Source organism: Lolium rigidum, chromosome 1 (genome assembly GCF_022539505.1).
Source record: "Lolium rigidum isolate FL_2022 chromosome 1, APGP_CSIRO_Lrig_0.1, whole genome shotgun sequence".
NCBI classification, from domain to species: Eukaryota; Viridiplantae; Streptophyta; class Magnoliopsida; order Poales; family Poaceae; genus Lolium; species Lolium rigidum.
The window spans coordinates 163,897,002-163,919,104 of record NC_061508.1 but is presented as its reverse complement, the minus strand read 5'-3'; the positions used below and the strand labels follow the sequence as shown (position 1 = coordinate 163,919,104).

General features: G+C 45.6%; 2 protein-coding genes across 2 annotated transcripts; both read left to right on the top strand.

Moving 5' to 3' along the window:
• The first annotated feature begins 479 nt into the window (after positions 1-479).
• LOC124682690 (ethylene-responsive transcription factor RAP2-13-like) lies at positions 480-2,113 on the top strand. The gene has a single exon (XM_047217329.1). The coding sequence runs from the start codon at positions 964-966 to the stop codon at positions 1,768-1,770; it is 807 nt and encodes a 268-aa protein (XP_047073285.1). The 5' UTR covers positions 480-963; the 3' UTR covers positions 1,771-2,113.
• A 5,275-nt stretch (positions 2,114-7,388) lies between these two features.
• On the top strand, positions 7,389-14,936 carry LOC124682689 (origin of replication complex subunit 3-like). Its single transcript, XM_047217327.1, has 17 exons — positions 7,389-7,489; positions 7,566-7,787; positions 7,886-8,060; positions 8,157-8,326; positions 8,425-8,555; positions 8,989-9,262; positions 9,356-9,430; positions 9,583-9,659; positions 9,721-9,811; positions 10,084-10,277; positions 10,556-10,625; positions 11,038-11,117; positions 11,466-11,540; positions 11,958-12,033; positions 12,126-12,253; positions 14,115-14,282; positions 14,396-14,936. The coding sequence occupies exons 1-17, from the start codon at positions 7,439-7,441 to the stop codon at positions 14,499-14,501; spliced, it is 2,163 nt and encodes a 720-aa protein (XP_047073283.1). The 5' UTR covers positions 7,389-7,438; the 3' UTR covers positions 14,502-14,936.
• The last annotated feature ends 7,167 nt before the right edge of the window (positions 14,937-22,103 follow it).

Here is a 22,103-nt window from a genome sequence, read left to right as displayed (position 1 = left end):
AGGTCGAGTTTTCTGGATCAGCGTCGCTCTCAGCTCGAGGTCGGGTCTTGCAATTGTGGCAGAAAAGGGGTGAAACGAACAAATCCACGATTCATCTAACGTCACTGCACATTTGCGTGCTCGTCAGACAAACACGCGCCCGGCGCCTGCGGATCAGGCCGTGCCATCCCTCCAACAGCAAAACACCCAAGGCATCCACTGTGCCGGAGCCACGTAGCGGTACCGACACCAGCCGGTCGCCGCTCCTCACACGTGCCGGTGGACGCACCACGTGTCGCCACCCCAGTGGCTTGCACACCAGGATGTGAAGCCATGCTGTAGGAGCACAGCTGAAAACGCGTAGACCAGTGGCCCGCAGATCAGCGAGAGAGACGAAGCTTCGCGGATGGATCCGTTGGACACAAGGAGGTGATTAGTGTTATTAATTCGGTGCTAATTTGAGCGTTGATGGGATAAGGTTAGGAGGAACAGGAGAGCCGTTTGAAGGTTATAAAAGAGCTCCCTTGGTGTCCCCTTTGTTCCCAAGCCAAGACCTCCACAGCCAACAACACTTCCCACCATCAATCACCCAAGAAAATCCATCCCTGATCACACAGTCTCCGTGAGGTTTGAGCGAGGTAGGCAAGTAGATTCGAGCGAGTTCTTGCTTCTTCCAGGTACACTTCTCCCTGTCCAGATCTTCCTCACACCCGATCCGCCCCTTCTAATAGGATTGTAGATTTTCTGAGTAGAGATTCCAGAGCCTTTTAGTTCCTGGATTCCAGATCTGCTCTTTTAGTTTCTCTTCTTCTTTATCTTTTCTAGATTATCAATCACTGGATAGCAGTAGGGGGTTCTTTTAGTTCACCTCCTTGTGCCACAATCCATAGTATTCTCAAGCCTGTTCTTTGATTTTAGTGAAGAACCAGGCTATCTTTTCTTTCTTTTTATTTGTAAAAAAGAGAAACTCTGCAAGTAGATTCCATGGCAGCAGCTATAGATCAACCAGGGAACCTGACGGGAGCGCTCGAGCCTTTTATCCGAGGTGCTCCGCCGTTGATCCAGCCGCCGCCGGCGTCTTTCAACCCCGCCTTGCCGCCGCCGTTCCCCGCCGCCGGAGCACACTACATGGGGCCGGCCCAGGCTCTCAGCCCGGCCCAGATCCAGTACATCCAGTCGCGCCTGCGCCTCCACCCGCAGGCCGGGCTGGCCCCTTGTGCCCAGCCCATGAAGGCCGCGGCGGCGCCGCCGCGCCCGCAGAAGCTGTACCGCGGCGTGCGGCAGCGGCACTGGGGCAAATGGGTGGCGGAGATCCGCCTCCCGCGCAACCGCACCAGGCTCTGGCTCGGCACCTTCGACACCGCCGAGGAGGCCGCCGTCACCTACGACCAGGCCGCCTACCGCCTCCGCGGGGACGCCGCGCGCCTCAACTTCCCCGACAACGCCGCCTCGCGCGGCCCGCTCGACGCCGCCGTCGACGCCAAGCTGCAGGCCATCTCCCACACCATCGCCGCATCCAAGGCCAAGACCAAGCCCGGCAGGGGCGGCGGCGGGGCAACGCCCATCAACGCCCCCATCCTGGCGTCCTCAGGCAACTCCTCCTCCTCCGGGAACTCGCCCATGGATGATGACGGCTCGGAGACGTCGTCGGCATCCGCCTCCGCGTCCCCGCTGGCGGAGATGGAGCAGCTCAACTTCGGCGAGGTGCCGTGGGACCAGTCGGAGACGTTCATGCTCACCAAGTACCCGTCCTACGAGATCGACTGGGACTCGCTGCTCGCAACCAACTAAGCTCCTCACTACTACTAGTGATCAGTGTCATGTAGTAATCTAGTGTATGTATGGGTGTCCGGCCTGCGCGGATGAGATTTTAGTCATCCTGCGCCGCCAGCGCCAGGTGATCATTGTGTTCGTTCTTTGTCTAGTGGTCTGGTTTCCCCGGAGGCTGCCCGCCGGCGTCGTTTTTGTGACCGGCGTCCCCCGATGGATGTAACTATGTCTAGCAATTACCATGATTTAGCCAGTAGTGACTTAGTAGATGGAGTACAAGTATGTACTAGTACTGATCTTTCTAAGCTGTAAAATCAGCTGTTTGCTGATGCTACTGTGAATTAATATATACAGTATTCGACTATGTTCTGTTTAGACAATATACCTGATTATATTCTGTAAATCTGAATTCTGTTGATCTCAGAGAAAATAGTCTTGATATTACTGGACTGCTACTACTGTTTGCTTTCTTTCTTTTCATATCAACTGCTTGTCTGCTGTTGAGTGTCTGCGGAGTTCACATATTCCCTGGGACATGATTTTCCCATGATTCTGTCGGAATATATGCTATGAACAACAAAACGTATTCACGGATGGATTAATCTGACTTCTAAAGAGCTGCTTAGTTGGGTGAGATCGTAGACTCAAAAGAAGAAAAAAAAGAGAGTTGGCTGAGGGTCCTGTATACAAGGCTGGGCTCAACTCTGAAGTATGTTTTGGATGCAGCAGGAGACCAGGCTCAAGTTTTAAACGTCAGCAGAGCAGCGCATACCTGTTAGCAGTGCAGTAAAACTGCAAATATTCCAATTATTCGACGCATTCATTTCTATCTCAGGTGCAGAGTTTCGTTTTCTCCTTTAAGAAAGATGATCTCAGGTGCCAAGTTGACTGCGGAGTGGAAATCGTTTGTTGCATTCAGAAACACACAACTGCAGGTGTAGAGGAGATGTGGCAGATTTCCTTCTCGTCGGCGAACCATTTTCTTTTCCATTTTAGCTCAAAGGAGAAGCTTTATTGCCTCGAATTGTACTCATTTTATGCCAAAATATAGTGTTTGTTAATTTCTTTGAAACTTCAATAACAAAAAACCAAGCGCATGTCTCGTACTCTACTGTGGCCTATTTTTGCGATTTTCTTGCGAGAGGATGGCATTCGAGGCTTGAGTTGGCCTCTGATCTCCTTAGCAGTGGTAGAGATTGCTGATTTGCCGACAACCTTTAGATTTAGTTCAGCTCCAGTGCATCACAGTCGCTCTCAACCTGAGTCGGCCCTGCTTATTGCCAGTTGACCGATTGCACATCATGCAATAGGTTCAACAGTTTTCTTCATTCACAAACTTCTGAATTTTGCCCCATGCAAATAGGAGAACATCATGTAGTACTGATCTTTCTAAGCTGTCAAATTAGCTGTTTCATGATGCTAATGTGAATTAATATGTATTTGACTATGTTCATGCCTGATTATATGTAGTATGTTGATATACGATCTAAGAAAATAGTCTTGATATAACTGAACTGCGACTGCTTGTCTGCTGTTGAGAGTGCTTACAGAGTTTAGGGGGAGATACATAAACTGCAGAACGCGTTCACAGGTTACTTGCGGCGTCTGTCCTTCCACATATGGATTAACCTGACTTCTAAGTAGCTGCTTACTTGACTGAGATCATAGACTAGAGAGAAAAAGGAATTGGCTGGAGGGTCTAGCCAGTCCGGCTTTGAATACAAGGCTGGGCTGAAATGTGTTTTGAATGGAGCAGGCGGCCAGGCTCAAGTGTTAAACGTCAGCAGAGCCCAAAGTGGAGGCTGCCACCCACCCCTCCATGTTTCGGCCAATCTCACTCCAGAACTGTGTCATGAAAGCCATCTCAAAAGTGCTTACTACCAGACTCCAGGCATCTATCCAGTCGTTGGTTGATGCGGACCAAACTGGGTTCCTCTCTGGGCGCCGTATTTCGGAGAATATTGTCTACGCGGCCGACCTCCTGAGATGCTGTCATTCGCGTAAAGCGCCTACCATTGTCTTCAAAATCGACTTCCGGAAGGCCTTTGACTCGGTCAACTGGGAAAGCCTCCTCTCTATTCTTGCGGCCAGGGGCTTCGACGACAGGTGGTGTAGATGGATGAGAAAAATCCTTCACTCCGGTCTCACAGCTATCCTCCTCAATGGGGTCCCTGGAGACTGGATTCGCTGCAGAAACGGCTGCGACAGGAGACCCCCTCTCCCCTATCTCTTCATCCTTGTTGCCGATGTGCTCCAGCCGCTTAATCCGCCGAGGCTTGGGCCGATGGCTTCCTATCCCACCCCCTTGCTGCGGATATTCCGTGCCCCGTCTTGCAATATGCGGACGACACCCCGATTCTCTCGCAAAGCCTCCCCGGCGCCCGCTGCGTGCCTCCGCCAGGTGTTGGATGACTTTGCTGCCGCCACTGGTTTGGCCATAAACTTCCATAAGTCCTGCTTCATCCCCATGAGTGTCAGTCCCCCTGAGGCTGCAGACATGGCCGGCACTCTCGGCTGTCCCATCTCCACCTTCCCCCAACCGTACCCGGGTCTCCCGCTATCCCCAACCAAACTTCCCAAGTCAGCCTATGCTCCCCTTCTCCTCTCTTTCGACCGTCGTCTCTCCGGTTGGCGTGCTCGCCTGTTGTCCTCCGGGGGAGGCTCGTTCCGTGTAATGCGGTTCGAATAACCTTGCTACTTACTTTATGTGCTCGTACTTGCTTCCGCGTGGGGTCATTGACGAGTATAGATAAAAGGCGCCGCGCGTTTTTTGGACCGGGAAGGATTCTTGCTCCGGTGCTCGCTGTCTAACCGCTTGGGATAAGGTTGTTTTGTCTAAGCGGGAGGGCGGCTTCGGCGTCAAGGATCTCCACCGGCGAACAGGTGCTTGCTTTTAAATTTTATCCACCAACTACACAATCCTATTATGTTGCCTTGGAAATCTTGGTTTTTTGCTCACTCAGGTCGTGATTTGGGAGAGCTTTCGGCGGCTCCCTCTTTCTGGAGAAGATCGTCCGCGAGTGCCTTCCCTCGTACCGCACGATCACCCGTGTCGAGCTTCGGGATGGGCGATCCACGTCCTTCGGATGGACAAATGGCTGCCGGGCAGCCCTCTAGCCGAGCGCTTCCCCGCCCTCTTCTCCCACCGCACCCGCTCTGCACACCACGGTGGCGACCGTGGTTACTCGGGGCTCGGACCTGCAGCCCCGACTCACCTCGCTGCGGACGCCGAGCTCCTCCGGCTCCACCCGGATCATCGACGACATCCGCCTCACCCCCCTCCCCGACGACCGCGTCATCGACTCTACTTCGGCACCCCGCTTCAGCTCGAGGGAGGCATATATGATGCTCTCCCCCCAGCGCCCCAGGGATGAGTCTGTGTGCACCGCTTGGGCTCTACGCCTCCCGTCCAAGCTGAAGATTTTTTCGTACCTCCTCGACATCGACCGCCTGAGCACCCGTGCTAACCTCTTCCACAAGCACTGTGCGCCCTCTGAGATTTGTGCCTCCTGCCCCGTCGCTGAGACTGGGAGGCACCTGTTTTTCGACTGCTGCCTGGCCGCGTCGATCTGGACCCATCTGGAAGCCCCAATCCCGGACGGGCTGTTCTCCATCTGGGACATCCGTTCCCCCCTCCAGATTTCAGTCTCCGCTTGGCATATGGGAGTGGCGACAACTCTCTGGGCCATTTGGAAAAGCCGGAATGATCTTGTCTTCAACGGGAGACCCTCGACCCCGACCTCCACGTTGCTCCGAGCTTGCGACGACCTTCTCGCTTTGGCGGCATCGCCTACCGCCCACGTGACCGAGGAGACCTAGACACGCTGCGGGCTTATATGCTGGCCAAAGCGTGATTTGTTCTCTGTTCTCTCTCCCCCCCTGTAACTCCCTCCTTGTATTCATAGACCGGCTGCTTGGCCATTCGAGATAATAAAAACAAACGGTGGGGTTTTTCCCCCCCCGTCAACCTCGAAAAAAAAAAAAAAAACGTCAGCAGAGCAGCGCATCCCTGTCTTAGCAGTGCACTACATGCATTCGTTTTGCTAGCTCTCATGATTAGTTAAAACTGCAAATATTCAAAGTAATCTATGCATTCATTTCTATCTCAGGTGCAAAGTTAGTTTTCTCGTCTAAGAAAAATGATCTTAGGTGCCAAGTTGACTGCAGAGTGGACGGTGTTGGTTGCATTCTGAAACACACAAGTGCAGGTGGATCTGCATGCAGCTGCTCACTGAATTGTCATACGGAGTAGTTTAGTTAGTTTTTGGCCACCATGTTTCGGCTGAAATCTCAAAATAATCTCTACATGAAAAAGATGAACGATGACCGATGTGGTTCCATGCTGACAATCAAATCCGAGTTTCGTTTACTACATGTTCTTAATTTCTTGTTCATGTTCCGACATTTTTAAACGAATTTTGTCAAATTGAACGCACACGGTGTGCATTTGAAAATTTCCATTCGGGGTAGCTTCGCCTTGCCATTTAGCACTAGTGTCGTGTTGTCAGTTTTTTCTCGGTGATGGTTAGATTTGTATCTCTTAGTTAAGGTGTCTACCTTGCATGTTCATCGATTTAGTGTAAAGTGTAGGTCAATCTCTCACTTGCCTCTTGATCATCCAGTTTATTGGTCACCCTTTCATCATGGGGTCTACATGAAAAAGTTATTGATCGGCAATGTGATTCCATTCCGGCAATCGATTTGGAGTTTCGTTAACTGGAACTTGTCAATTTTGTGATTAAGTTTGGACTTGTGTTGAACGAATTTAGTCAAATTGATTGTAGACGATGGACCACTTTAAAGAAGAGTAGTCGTTTCGCACAACTCTAATTTTTAAATTTTTCGTTTTGATGGTCATAGAGAGGAGTAGATTTTTGTACTAGCTTAAGGTGTTGAGACTTGAGAGATACAGCCTGAATAATTGTGAGTTCGTTGTGTCTCAGCTGGGCCACCGAAACAACTTGTGGACATGCACAAAATGGCCTAGATCGCCTCTGAGATAGGAATGCCCCCATGGCCTGCCCCTAGATCGAAAAATGGCCCAGCTAACTAAATGACACCCTATGTTGGGCCGCGAGGGCCTCGTGTGCGACTGTGCGAGGCGCAAGAGGCCGGAGACAGAGAGCGCCCCATTTCCAGTTTTCAGGCCACATAGACAGACAGCCGCGCGCCGCCGCCTCGCCCGCTCCGCTCCCGCTCACCAGCACGCCCGCCGCGCTCCCGCGCCGCCTCCCACGCCTCTGCCGGCGGCGCCTGCCCACCCCACAGGAGTTGGGGCCCTCCCGCCGATTCCGGCCGCCTCCGGCCTCCTCCCCCGCTGCCGTTCGTCAGCGCGTCCCGGCCGGCCTCCTCTTCCCCAATTACCCACCGGCGAAACGCCGTTCCACCACCAACTGAGTCTGAGTCTCGTCCGACCCCAACGCCGTGAGGAGGCGAGCCGCCGAATCGCCACATCGACCGACCGCGGCGCAGGTGCGCGCCTCCTCGGCAAGGGCGGTGCTCCCGCCGTCCTCCGCCTCGCCCCAGCCCCCCTCCGGCTCTCTCTCCTGCATCAGTACCCTACAGGCCACCGACGAGGAGTAGCGCCGCGCGCCTCCTCCAATTTCCGGCCGGCGCAAGGTGGATTTGGACCGCCGCCTCGCGTGGGTGAGCAACTGCCGCCGCCGCGCCAACTCCGACTGCAGGAGCCATGGCAGCACCACCCCGGGAAGCTCCGCTCACAGCGGCCAACAATATCGAGGCATGTTTCTGCCCAGATGTCGCTGCCTGCTTGCAAACTGCATCTCTCTCCGTCTCAGTCCCGTCTTCTTTTGCAGCCGTTCTTCGTCCTCCACAAGGCGGCCGCTGGTGCCTCGCTGACAACTCCCCGGGCTCGGCGGCGGGTCGACGAAATTTCCCAGCCGTCATCTCCCAATCCCAAATCTGCAAAGAGACCGCGGGACGAGGACGAGGACGATGAGGGCGACATGGAACTGTACGAGCGGCTCCGCTTGGAGGCCTTCCACCGCACTTGGTCCAAGATCCAGTCCACCATCAATGTATGCCTCTCTTCACCCGGTCACTAGACCAACCACTACCGTTCCTCGTCATGCTAATGCTTTGATGATGGAATCTCATCTCTGGTATTTGCTTCCAGGAGGTCCTCAGAGGCATCAACCTCAAGCTGTTCGACCAGGTGCTCCGGTGGGTCCAGGAATCCTTCTCCATGGTCCGCTCTGTCATGAGACCTTGCCCTGCGGAAATCCAGCAGCCGTACCCTCTCCTAACTGATGTCATCTGCAGAAAGATACCGACGGCATTCGTTCTCACCAGTGAGCACAGCACGGCCATCAACTGTTCAACTGATTCCTCTCTACTGCTGTTGAATTGGCTGACTTGATGGGATTTGGAACTCCCCACTTTTGCAGAGAACGCGGAATTCGTCGACGATGTCACGACGTTTCGGGATCTATCCGATCATCTGGAGTCCAATGGATGTCACCTGGCCAAGCTGTCGTCAACTGAGTTGTCAGCAAAGCACGGAGTTGCTGGCTGCTTAAAGAGCTTGTTGAGGCAGCTGCTTTCAGATGTTCCAGATGTAGGTGATATGACCACAGTAACATAAACCTGCAGTGTTGATTCAGACAGGAGTGGATAGGATCTCTGACTTCATGTGTTGCTGCTTTTCAACAACAGGTAGCGGATGTATCTGCACTTGCATCTTGGTACTGCGGAGCCAAGAATTATGATCAGCCCATCATTATCGTAATTGATGATTTAGAGCAATGTTCTGGTGATGTTCTGGGGGAGCTTGTGATGACGCTGAGGTAAACTTTATGTTTCGTCGCATCACGCACTTCCCTCTTATCTTGTGGGCACTTTAAGCCAAGCCTAGTGAAAATAAGTGAGCCAAGCCTGGTAAAACTAAATACATATCTTCCAATGGACACTGATTTGGTACCAACTACATAAGCTAAATTCAACTTTTAAGTCGCTCTTTTCATCCAGATTACTTAACACAAATTAATTTCTATATCAATCATGCAACAAAGCATATTGTTTTATTTTTTCAGTAACTTCCGCTCCTTGTAGTTTTCATGCTCCACGCTCTTGTTTAGCTCCTGTTAAGAAGTTATTACCAATTATTAAATGTAACTTGTACTTTTTTTTTTCTTTGATTAATTTCTTAAGAAGCTTCATTCGTGTGCTTGGTTTTACAGAGAATTTTGAATGCCTAATACTACAGTCTCTCTGTTGCAGCGAGTGGGTAATTAAGATTCCAATCTTCTTTGTAATGGGCATAGCAACTACCCTTGATGCACCAAGGAAACTGCTCTCATCAGAAGCTCTTCAACAATTAGATCCCTGTCAGCTCACCATGGGGTCTCCCTCTGATAGAATGAATGCACTTGTTGAGGCCATCCTTGTTAAACCATGCGCCGGTTTCTGCATAAGTCACGAAGTTGCAGTCTTCCTCAAAAATTACTTTTTCAGACACGATGGGACGATAACATCTTTTATTAGTGCTCTAAAGGTTAGTGTTTCACTTAAGCTCTATTCATGTTGGAAATACTATTTAATATGTTTTCTCCAGTTTTCATGGAAAGACTAATCAAATTTTACATAGCTTGCATGCAGTAAGCACTTCTCTATCGAACCTTTGAGCTTCTTGTGCATGGGAACGCTTCAAGAGGATTGTGAGGTTGCTGCTATTTCCTATTTCCAACATAGTACCGTCTTTGCTAATTCTATGTTACTACTACTACTACCAGCTATAATCTACGTTTTAGTTTCCCTTCAGTTTTAATTTAATAATATCTCTGTCTGAGTTGCTTCTGATTTGCTACCCTACAGAACTTTTGGTGTGATAAATTTGGTGCACTGCCTCAAGCAATGCAAAAACAAGCTTTTGGTTTACCCTCATGCACAAGGTATACAACTTGGCTATAATGAATTTCACCCATAACATAGTTTTAAAGCTTCATATGGCAGGGAAAATAACTCAATCAAGCCTTGCAATAATTTGGTAGAAGGGTTGTCTGCGCTGATGAAGTTGCAAAGGGATTGGAGTTCTGTTCTCTTGGTAGGCTTCCGGTGCTACCCAAAATTGGCTGTTTTGTAGACAACGACAGTTTTGCATCCTTATACAAAAATGAAATTTGTGCTAGACGCTTCAGATATTATATGTTCACATGTCTAACTTCATGTGAAGGATGCTTAAAAGCTAATGAAAATCCTACATTTCTTCTTAATTTTTATGATACAAAAACATCTGTCCAGTGTTGAAAGCAGAAGCATATTTAGTTTCTTAATTAGATACTGAATATGATCTTCTATGACAATATGATTATCCAGTGCTTGTATGAAGCTGGAAGACATGGCAAGGTGCAACTTTTAGATATTTTCTGTGAGGCAATCAACCCAGATCTGCGTACACAGAAGGATTCAAATATTGAACTGCTTATGTCTAAAGTGACAAGTGGGAATCTACCAAGTGGTAACTCAGGTGCTGGTAGAAGATTTCTAGCTCAGGCATTGGATACCGTAAGGTAGGCTGATATTAGTTGCTTTCAGAAATTTGGATGGACAGAGTCTATATTTTTGTAAAATTTACGAGTGCTCCAGATTACCAAATTGAATTACTAGGTCATGGTTATTGTATTGTGAATTAATGCTGACAATGTTTTTGTGGCAGTAAATATACTAGTACAGGCTGTTTTTTCATTGCAATGCCCTTTTCTGTAGCTTTTTATTACCTAAAGAAATTATGTCTTCAGATTCTGACAAATAAGCATATAAATTTGTGAACTCTAATCTGTTTGATCAGATACATGCCGATGGAAACATTATTTCGTGTTCTTAAAGTTTGGAGCATCCATTTAGAAGGAATGAATGAGGTATTGTCACTGCTGATTTTGTAATGACAAACAGTTTGGTGAAAGAGCACAAGCCGTAACGAGAAATTATATTATGTCTCATCAAGTCATTCCGGTCAAGTTTATTCACTTTCTAAATATTCTATTCCAGTTTCTAATCACCAGTTATCATTTACTTGGTTGTTTGTATGGAATCTGGATAAATACTCTGAAAATGGGACGAGCTATTTGGTTCAAGAATCAATATTTTTGGGGTTAAATTAGCTTCCGAATACTTGCCATTGCTGATTTGTTTTGACAAAATGAAATAGAAATTCTTCAGATTTACATCCTAAGTATGGGCTTGTAGAAGACAATCAAACACAATAATAATAATGTTTGTATTGACTGCACTGAAGTGCTAGTTATGAATTTTTGGCTCATTCTTTTGTAGATTAATGAAAAGGTGAAAGAGCTTCTGTCAACTACAACCAGTGCGGATTGCATGAGGATAACAAAGGATAAGTGGACTAGGTTCGATCCTGCTTTAGTTCATCTCTCATGTGAAATTTTATTGATCAAACAAATATTCAGAATGCGAAAATAACGATGCAGTTGCTGTTGTTTATAAATTAAAGTAATAGTTACGCAAGACTTGTGATGCCAAATCATGATCATGATGTTAATACTGAATCTTCATTAGCAGGGATGTTTCATTTGACACACGCCACACACTTCCTCTGTAGTAATTTTTTTCAACGCTGTTGTGGCAACTGGCAAGATAGGACTGAGTTTCTTATGGTTGAAACTTTAATACAATATTATAAGTTTTTACTAGCTGAAAGTCTGAAACTGGCTGACCATCACTTCATGATGTATCAGATCAACAAATAGTACTGCAAATGGAGCCGTACCATTAAACGAGAAAGCTACCATGCTATTGGATGATATTACAAGGTAAACATTATAGTGGGATATACCTACTCCATTGTTTTGATCTTACATTTTGTGTTTGGCAAATCAGATTAATGTCAGATAAATTTTGTTATCCAGTGTTTGTTTCCTCACATTTCATTTCAGTTTCACACATTGTAATATAGCTATTGGACAAAATACCCCAATGTTATTCATAAGTGGTTGGACCAAATGAGATTTATTAATTAATGATAATCCACCGCAGTACCAGATGAGCCTAGACTTGTCCATAAGACCTTTTAAATATGTGTGATACACAATGAGAAGATTTAGTAATTTCCTGATATGACAGATTGTTAAGTAAATGCTGTGAACTGAAAAATCATTTGTTTTCTCTATCTATTGTATATATTTTAAGTCACTTTAAGTTTCAGTATCTAATGTCTAGATATTCAACAGGAAATTTTTGGTGCCTGTTGAGTGTTTACCTTTTCATGAAATCATTTGCTTCAAGAATGTTGGCGTTCTTCAATCTGTAAGTTTCTCTTCTCACAGAGAGAGAACTGTTATTGTTGATCTAACACATATACTAATAACAATTACGATTTCTCTTGCATTTCAATCTAGGCACTGATTGGAAACCCAAGAAGAATGGTTCAGCTTGATCTGCTCAAGTCGCAGAGCCGTCTTAAATGCTCTTGCTGCAGTAGAAATGGAATCGCTGTGTCAGCATCCTTGCATGACACATCAATTATGTAAGTCGATGCATTAACATATGAATATTCTTACTCATATCTAAGTACATGTTATGCTTGGAATCTGAATGCCACTGCCATAATATGGGAGTAAATTTATCAATGATTGGTAGGCTAGGCTTAGGCTCAAACATTTGCCAAATGGTGGGCAAGCAAAGCCTTGCCCAACATTTTGACTAGCCTAGGTTGTAGGGTAGGCTCTGGTTCAAAAAAAACACACGCGTAGGCCTTTAAGATACTGATTCAGCTTTAATTTGAGTCCCTCCTGCTAAACCCTGATTTGATGACATTTTATGTGACGCTGGATCATAGTGTAACTTATATTGTTGACGTGGCATGTGATGTTAACCATCTTTTACTTGACAAGAGTTCCGTCACTGACTCCATATAGTATGATTTAGTAGAGGGCTCAATGAAATGTCAAGATGAAAGCCTAGGGATCCCCATACCTGCTGGGCTACGGTCAATCACGACATTGCCGCCATTTTCCAGCAGCTCTATGAGCTGCGTGGCCGGGGCTTCTGCCGTCTTGACCAGGCATTGCGCACCATCCTCCCTAAGCGCGCTGACGCATCCTGCCTTGGGGACTACAGACCTATATGTCTAATCCGTCTAGTCGCCAAGGCCTTCGCCAAGACGCTCGCCCCTAAACTGGACAAGCTTGTGAGCCCAATTCAGAATGCATTCATCGGGCCGCAGTCTATATGGTAATTTCGTGTTGGTCAGGCAATCTGTCTGTTGCTACACCAGCTCAAGGTATTGCGACCCTCGTGAAGCTCGAGCTTGCCCGTGCCTTCGACTCCCTGTCTTGGCCATTCCTCTTTGAGGTTTTGCGGCAGTATGGCTTCTGCTATCGGTTCCTGGATTGGCTTGCAACCCTGCTGGCCAGCACATGCGTTCTGATCAATGGAGAACCTGGGCCACCAATTTGACACAGACGAGGACTCAGGCAGGGCGACCCACTCTCACCTCAGCTCTTCGTCTTCCGTTGATTGCCTTGGCCGCCTAATCGGACGTGCCGCCGAGCTGGGCATACTGCAACAGCTGCAGCCCCGATGCACTGTAACACTTGTCTTGCTTTATGTCGATGATGTGGTGCTGTTCTGCCACCCCTGAATGGCTGGCATCATGGCGGTGCCAGACAGGAATATGAAGTATTAACCAAAAAGCTGTATGACTGCCCCACAGCTTTAACGTGGATCCGCCACTGCTTCCAGGGATCCACCTCGCGCCATGCCTGGAAACTTGTATAGAGGAACTGGGCCCCGCCACGTGTGGTGGTTGGCCAGTCAAGACCGCTGCTGGACCGCAGACTGCCTGGCACGTCGAGGGTTGCAACACCACACTGCTTGCCTCGTCTGTGGACAGGCATCCGAGACGATGCAGTACGTGATCCTCGCATGCCCCTTCTCCAGGCACGAGGTAATGTCCTGGCTCAGGTTCACCTGTGCACCCCCAGATCAGGAAGGATCGCTCATGGAATGGTGGAGCAAGGCCAAGCAGGCCACTGTGTCTTCGAAGGTGCCCGGCCGTCAATCGATGCTTTGGTCTCCCGGATTAAAGGCGAGCGAAGCTTTGGGCAAGAGCTGGTGCCACAGGCGAAGCAAATCTGTTGCAACACCCGCTTCTTAGGAAGTTTGTAACAAACTCTGTCTTTTCAATGAAAAGAAGCGCAAAGGTCCTTTGCGTTTTCTCAAAAAAGAAACAAAAGGCCTAGTGATCCTATTGACAAAAATATGAGAATGGGTGCCCAGCTGATGTTTTGAGTAATAAATAGAAACTATAAACTACTAGTTCTGAAGCTTACTCGAGTGAGATAAACTCATATTTTAAGCTGATGTGAATCTCTTTTACTTTGCAGGTGCAACCTAGCCCAAGAATATGGTGACGTAATTAACCTTCATGACTGGTACCTGTCTTTTGATGGAATTATCAACAACACAAATTCAAAAGGGAAAAGAAAACTGATTGGTTCTCCGTCGAAAAAGAAATCAAAAGCTGCACCTCAGGAGAGGGAAGCTATGATCCAGTATCCTTGACCATAGATTTAACAAAATGAGCTCATGTTTTTCATTTATCAAATAGTACATAATTTTGTGCTTGCATTTCAGTGGAGGTAATCCTTGACAAGTATTTTTCCAGAGCAAGGTTCTGCAGAGCTGTCACTGAGCTCCAAATTACTGGGCTTCTTCGGATGCCAAGCAAGAGAAGGCCTGATCTGGTGCAGAGAGTTGCGTTCGGTCCTTGAGATCTTTCTTTGGTGCCGAATTCACGCTCAGGTTCAGACTGGATTGATGGAAGCTTAGCAACAGTCCATAAGACCTTCATGTTGGTGATTTGTCTCCTATTATCAGTATCTGCAGACTTGCAGCTTTCTGCTGCTGATGGCACACGAGTTTGACACATTTATCCTGTAACTCCATGCGAAGCTGTGCAGCGTTCAGCAATGCAATGAGCCAGTGAAATGAAAGCGAGCGACAAACTGCCTAAGGAAATATTTCTGCTGTAGTAGTAGTATAGTATGTAGTAGCATGTATGCTTAGTTCTTTGATTTGTTGTATGTAGAGCTGCCTTGACTCGACGGAGCCTTGAGATGCTTCTCTTGTATTATGCGTTTATTTGACCATTTGCATTATTTAATTATGAACAAACTGGAGGCACAGCCACAAAACATTGATTTTTCTACAATTGTGTTGCTTAATGTTGGCAATCGAAGTAAAGTAAATAAAAGGTTTGCACAAAATGCTAGCTCGAATAAAGATCAAAACCTTGTATGGGTTGAACTTTGTAACAATGTAATAAAGTAATACATATCATGATTTTACCAGACAGATAGATGCAGCTTAGGGTCAATAGAATATGACACAGGCCAGCTGAATAAAATGAAGACACAAAATCAACCAAAACTATTTCAAGGACAAGTGGCGACGAAATACAGTTTATCAACAGTGAAATAAGCTTAGCTAAGTGATAACATCCCATGAATCTTGTCGGAATTAAACTGTTCCCTATAAATTTCTGGCGTTCCAAACATAGTGTAAGCTGAAACGCCTGGGGAAACATAGGCTAAACATTCACTCACTTATGAATTATGATGCAATCAGGAAATATAGTTCCGATGGCTGATAGTCAAGGCAAGTAGTATGTTTTAGATCAACATGGACCTTATCTTCTGTTTCATTGATAAATCAACGAAACCTGACAACAATACCGCATGTTCATTAGAGGAATTACAAGCAAGTCACTAGATAAATTACTATCTTTCTTAGCAACAAAGACTGGAACAGGAACAACAGGAAGCAAAAAACAGCAAAAGCAAACGACACCGAGTCAGGTGATCAGATGGCAGAGGGTGAGTTGAGTGCCGACGGCTCAAGGACGCAGGTAGGAGTGCCCCAGGTGCCGTGGATCGCTGCCCTTTTAGCTTCAGGGGATGAGCAACCAACATGACTGCGGGCGGAGAGAAACCAGAATTTGGGACACCTTTGAACAGAATGTCTCCACTCTAGTTTCCATGTGGGTTTTGAAGATGAGTTTCCACCTCTTCACTGAGTGAAAGATCATCCTCCACACCCGCCGTATATCCAACCAGGGAATACCGTTAAAGATCATATCATTCCTCATTTTCCAGAGGCACCAAAGAGAAGCAGCACAAACAGAATTCAGAGATGCATTTTTTGTTAGCTAACCAAAACTTAGCAACAGAGAAATAATCATCTCCCATTTCAACATCAAAGATTTGAGAAATGGTTTGCCAAATCTGTTTAGCTACAGTGTATTGAAAGAAGAGATGATGCAATCCACTGGTTCGTTTAGGTTTCTCTCTTTCAAATTGTCCCTGGTCATCAGTTTGTTATGGCACAGAGCCAAAGAAAAATGTGAACTCTAGTTTTTTTTTTGTTGCTAAAATGGAGCTGATTTCATTAAACCAAGATTCTTACAGAAAAAATGTGAACTCTAGTTGGTATATGCAAATATCAAACTGCAGGAATGTAAACAGGTTGAACACCACCAAAATTAATAATAGTGTAAAGGGAGGAGGTGGAATAAACCCCTCTATTTTCACATTGCCATATCAGAGCATCAGCGGAACCAGAAAAAGAAATATTATTAGCTATAGCTTCAAGCTCATACCAGAGCTGCATGAGAGAAGAATTAAAAAAATCGAAAGGTTAATTTTAGATGAGAGCCATCCCAAATGCTTACAATATGTTTGCCACCAACGTAGACAAGGAGCTTGCGCATTCTTGACAGCAACGAAAATTTGCAGTAATAATGGGGATTTTACGGAATCATGGAATGAATAAAGCATATTACTTTGTTCCAAAATATATAAATAAAGCATAGTACTAATGCTTGCCATGATTCCTCGTGAAAAATGAAAACGATTCTTCGAGCGAAACCGACCAGCATGCGCTGATTTTGTTCCGTCGAAAGGTAAGTGAGATATTATGTATCCAAAGTTAACATGATCACCGCCGGTTCCGATTCGATCCGACGATTAAAAGAGCAAGCAAAACGATCGGCAATTAGTCACATGGGAGATCAGCTCGCGTTCACACTTCACACTTGCATTTGGGTTATTCATGCTCCGGAATCGATCGGTGCCCACATTGGACCGACCAGCACCTGATCCGCCAAGGAATTGAATCACCGACCGACACAGAGATTAACCGAAAAACAATCCGGCACAATCCGGTAACCCACATGTCCTACCATTTGTTCAGGAGTGCTGGCCAGTTAATTTAATCCCTTTGATTTGATTGACGATACTTGGCGTCAAGATATGCAAATGCAAGTGGTGTTGTAAAAATGCAAGGGTGTGTTTGGTTGCTCGTCGATGTTTCTCTGCTCTAGTGACCCGAGTTTCAGGCTGTCTATTTGCCCGGGTGGAGGATTGGACGTGCATCGTATGTTCAATCCGCTCAAAGAGACAAAGACGAGATTAGGCCGCTTACCCACGACATGAACGATAGATCTTAACCGTCAGGGTTAATTCCGTTGATATGAGCGATTATTCTCGTACTTGTTCTTCTGGTCTATCCGGTAATGTGCACATCTACCTTTACATTGCTTCAATTTAGGGTTAGGCTTTGTTCGGTTTAGCTAGATGTGTTGTTTAGGCTTCTTCCGAAGCAAAATTTACGATTTTTTTTGCACTGTTTAGGGTTTGATGTAAGGACGGAGATATTTTCACTGATTAATCCGTAGCACTTATAGGTGAAGGGATGTCCCTGTCGAACCTAATGATATGAACACGAACAATTTTTTGATCATGCTCCTTGGTTTGGTAGGATCATCTCTTTTTAGCCTATGCTATGTTCTTGGATGCGCCCTTTTTTTGTATTTATTCCTTGTTGTTATCCAACTGTCATGCACAAACACATTGGTAAGGCATGCGCCTTGATCTTAGAGGATCCTCTATTCGATTTATGTGTGTGTGCCCGCGCGCGTGCGTGCGCGTGTGTGTGCGCAGCAACTATGAGACTCCCAAATGTGTTTTTTTGGCATATGTTTTCTAGCATCGGACAATGATTAAATTCTGTTGCACCATGTGTTCTATGGATGATCTTGTAATACCTAGTATTTTGAAGTAACACATATTGCTTCCGCATTTTCCTTGTCCTATGTGCAAACATATGCTTGCACAGTTGTCTTGGTCATGTTGATTTGTATGTGCTACTTTGTATGAGACATCACCTTGTTGATGCGCAAAATGCCTTCTTTTGTATTAGCAAGTGCTTAAAATGAATATGGTTCTTATTATTTTAAAAACATTGCGTGTTCATGCTCCCTTTCCAATGATTACATATTACCACTTAGAGAAAGTTCAATAGTATAGCCAGCTGTTGGCTATAAGCCAAATGCCATGTCATCTATAGTCAACCTAGAGCTAATATATACAATAGTGAGCTATAAAAATGTATCACTTTATCAATGCATGACCCACCTTTCGCTCTCACAAAGTCCCTAGGAGCATGCGCTAGAGCTGACTATTGCATAAGAACCCACTTCTCTTCTCTCCCCTCCTTTCTTTCCTCCAACTAAGTAAGAATATATTATTTTAATCATTATATCCAACCGATTAGGACTTATTATACTTGCTCTTATACACACATACATTCTCTAATTGTATTATTATTTTTGTAGTGCTCTAAGATGATGATGAGCTCTGATGTCCCCAACTTTGGCGAATGATGCTAGCGAAGGTAGCACCGCCAAGAGGTGGAGGGGAAGGCCGGAGAGGGTGGGCCACTTCAATGACGACGTTTGTCACTTTGGTTGGATTTGCTTCAAATCCCTAACAGCTTCCGTCACTACCTTGGGACCATCCCAAGGATCATCATTCTGAAGATGACCATTGGATGCAGTTGGATGGTGATGCTGAAGGATGTGAAAGGTTGGGTTGCCATGGATCGAGGTTGGTTATGCTTTGCTATTGCTTAGAAGATCAAGATCAAATACTTCCTGAACTTCAAGGTCTGTGGAGCACGATAGCTACAATATTACCATCTCCGACTACTCCATGGATGAGGTGGTCAAACAGTGCCCCTAGCACGACCCAACCCTTGCAATTATCGATGAGTGATGGCTTATGTGGATCTACTTGATGATAAGATGTATGTCTAGTAAGTATGTGTGTTTTTTGAACAATCGTGCCAGCGGTGTGAACTAAGCACACATGCTTCAGCTATAATGTGTACTTGTTCGATATAGCACCTTTTATAATGTAGTATAGTATTGTTATTGCTTCTTAGTTGTGTATGAATGTAGGCGGCTTGGCTTGATGGAATGAGACCCAAAGAATTGGCTCCGCTTCTCTTTGCTCGTTCAAAAAAGAAGAAATTCACGGTGCATAAAGCTTTGGGAAATGGTTTTTGGGTTTCCCAACTAAATACCCATGATGGCCTCTCCTTTGATCACATTGCCCAATTCTACAAGCTTTGGGAAAGACTTGCTAATGTCCATTTGGACCCTCAAGATCAAGACACAATATCTTGGAAGCTCACCAACGATGGTTGCTACTCGGCAAGATCGGCCTATAAAATGCAATTCTTGGCCCTCACTTCATCTCCGATGCCTTCCTTGGTTTGGAATCCTTGGGCCCCTCCAAAGTGCAAGATCTTTGCTTGGTTGGTCCTTGAAAACCGGGTTTGGACGGCGGATAGGCTTGCAAGGAGAGGGTGGCAAAATTGTGGCCTTTGTAAGCTTTGCAACCAACACCAAGAGTCGGCAGCCCACCTTCTTTTCAAGTGTCGGTATTCAATCGGAGTGTGGTCCAACTTAAAGAATTGGCTTGGTATCGATGATCTCGACCCAACAACTTGGCATGACTTCCACTCCGTCAAAAGGTGGTGGGCGGAGGTGATTCACAAGAGAGAACAATCAAGGAAAGCTTTGGCCTCTCTCGCAATGCTCGTCTCTTGGGAAATTTGGAAAGAAAGGAATGTTCGGGTCTTCCGTAACAAGTCCGTCACCATCGCTATGTTTGTGACAAAAATCAAAGAGGAGGCGAATTTGTGGCGTCTAGCCGTTGCGAAGGTTCTAAGTAATGTAATACCGCGAGAGTAGTTGCCTGTAATATTTGGTCTTGGCTTAGCTGAGACTGGATGTAAAACTTCTAAAATCTTCTCCTTAATCAATGAAAATGGCAAATCTTTTGCCTTGTTTAAAAAAAATAATGGGCCACTAACCTTACCATTTGATGCAAAAGTAGATTAAGAGCTTCAACCGATGCAGGCCGAGCACGGCCATCTTGGACGAGAGGGAGAAAGACCTAGAGGAGCAGGAACGGAGCCAAGAATGAAGTATAAGGGGGCAATCTTAGTATGAGGGTTGCAGAACTAGCTAAAATCACACAAATAAGGAGCTACCATGGCTTGTATTCAAAGGAAAATCATGAGCATAGGGGGCCTGCCCCCCCCCCCGTCTCCCTTGTCTCCATCCCTGTAGAGGAGCTGTAGAATGAGATGCAATACTCGATACATTGATCGGATGCATATGGCGGTACATATATAGGCCACGTCCTTGACTATACAAGGAAGGAGGCGGGCCCAATAATAAATATAAAGATATGTATCGCTATACATAACTACAGAAGATACACATCCGGATATACAAGGATATGTATCTCAACACCCCCCGCAGTCGAAGCGTCGCCTGGTCGAATGCATAGATGGACCGGAACTCCTCAAATGATGCCGTAGGGAGACCCTTGGTCATGATATCCGCAAATTGTTGGGAGGTGGGCACATGAAGTACTCGAATGTGTCCAAGGGCCACCTGTTCCCGAACAAAGTGGATGTCCAGCTCAATATGCTTGGTGCGGCGATGGTGGACCGGGTTGGCGGAGAGGTAGACGGCGGAGACGTTGTCACAATAGACCACGGTGGCTTTGGCAACAGGACATGAGAGCTCAACGAGGAGTTGCCGCAGCCAGGAGACCTCGGCAACCGCGTGTTAAGGTTTATAGGTTACAAAATGAGAGAACACCAAAGTGTGCATTGCATTCATGCATAGAGAAAATCCGAGGGAATTTTCGCTTCAAAAATAAAACTTACCGATGCTTGAAGTTTCATGACTTGCTGGAATTGAAGTAGATCATCAAGTCAAGCGCTATAAACTTCCTTTGTGATCTTTGTTAAAACCTTGTTTTGGGTAGAGATGATTTGATCTATGGATTGACCAAATGGAATTATATTTACAACAACACATTCTTTAAGAATCAAACCCTAACTTATTAACACTTAAAAGTTAGCAACTACCTTTGTGTGTAAAGTGAACTACAAACTTATTACCAAATAAGGTAAACCACGAGGGTTTAAAGTGCATAAGCCACACCTTCTTATTTAAATCATAACTTATTAAGTATGAATTATCATAAACTAAAATCCATTTTACATTACGATTTATAGTTCAAACTATTTGAATCAAAGCTGGCTATGAATATTTTGAAACGCCTATGACCATGCCTTCGAAAGTGAGATCAAAGCACCAACTATCCAAATTTGAGGAATAACCTTCAACCTTGATCTTTTGATCCAATATTATAATATAAATTCAATCCAATATGATATAGTGAGTCATCAACAATAATAAAACCATCCACATGATATTTAGTAACAAATGCCACATACGACTATCTAGAAATAAATCCTTATGAGAGGATAATGATCATGCCACATGTGATGAAAATATCTACATGACTTGCTTTCCAAGTTATGCCACCTCATGCTCAAAGGATTGCTATGGATGAGGGCATGACAACGCCAAAGCACCTTACTCATCTAACCAACACAAGAGTCACCACCTATGTGTCATGATACTAGAGGAAAGCTTTGCCCAGAAAGCCTATAAATAGAGCCGCACCACTTCATCCATTTGCTCATGCAAGTGCCATGATTCATGGGGAACTTAAGCACATAGAGCCACACTCCATGTGAACTAGCTAGGATCAAGATAAGAAAAGCTAGGAGGTGGAGGCATACCACAAGAAGAAGGTTTATGCAGATTTCTGAAGAACAAGCTACGAGAAGATTGCAAGGTAAGAATTCCTAGGCAAACCATATATTTAGAGGATCATATCATCATCTCTTGAGTAGGACCTTAGGAAACCAGACATAATCATCACAATTTGGTATTAATTAGAAACCTAAGAATCTAAATGAAGGTGTGATGAGAGAATGATAAGAAGTGATTAGTGAGGAATAAGTGGATATTGTCTAATGCATGATTATACCTTGTAGATATAGATGATCGATTAGACCCATGTTATTAATAAATCTCATCTATCATAAAATAATAAGTATATCACTAGTAGTTAATCCCAAACCAATCCTCATGCCTTGTG

Bases quoted from the DNA above. Each gene is read 5' to 3' on its own strand.
- LOC124682689 (XM_047217327.1), top strand. From the start codon at position 7,439: ATGGCAGCACCACCCCGGGAAGCTCCGCTCACAGCGGCCAACAATATC. The intron at 8,556-8,988 runs GTAAACTTTATG...TCTCTGTTGCAG, and splicing joins GAGCTTGTGATGACGCTGAG to CGAGTGGGTAATTAAGATTC. The intron at 9,263-9,355 runs GTTAGTGTTTCA...AATTTTACATAG, and splicing joins CTTTTATTAGTGCTCTAAAG to CTTGCATGCAGTAAGCACTT.
- LOC124682690 (XM_047217329.1), top strand. From the start codon at position 964: ATGGCAGCAGCTATAGATCAACCAGGGAACCTGACGGGAGCGCTCGAG.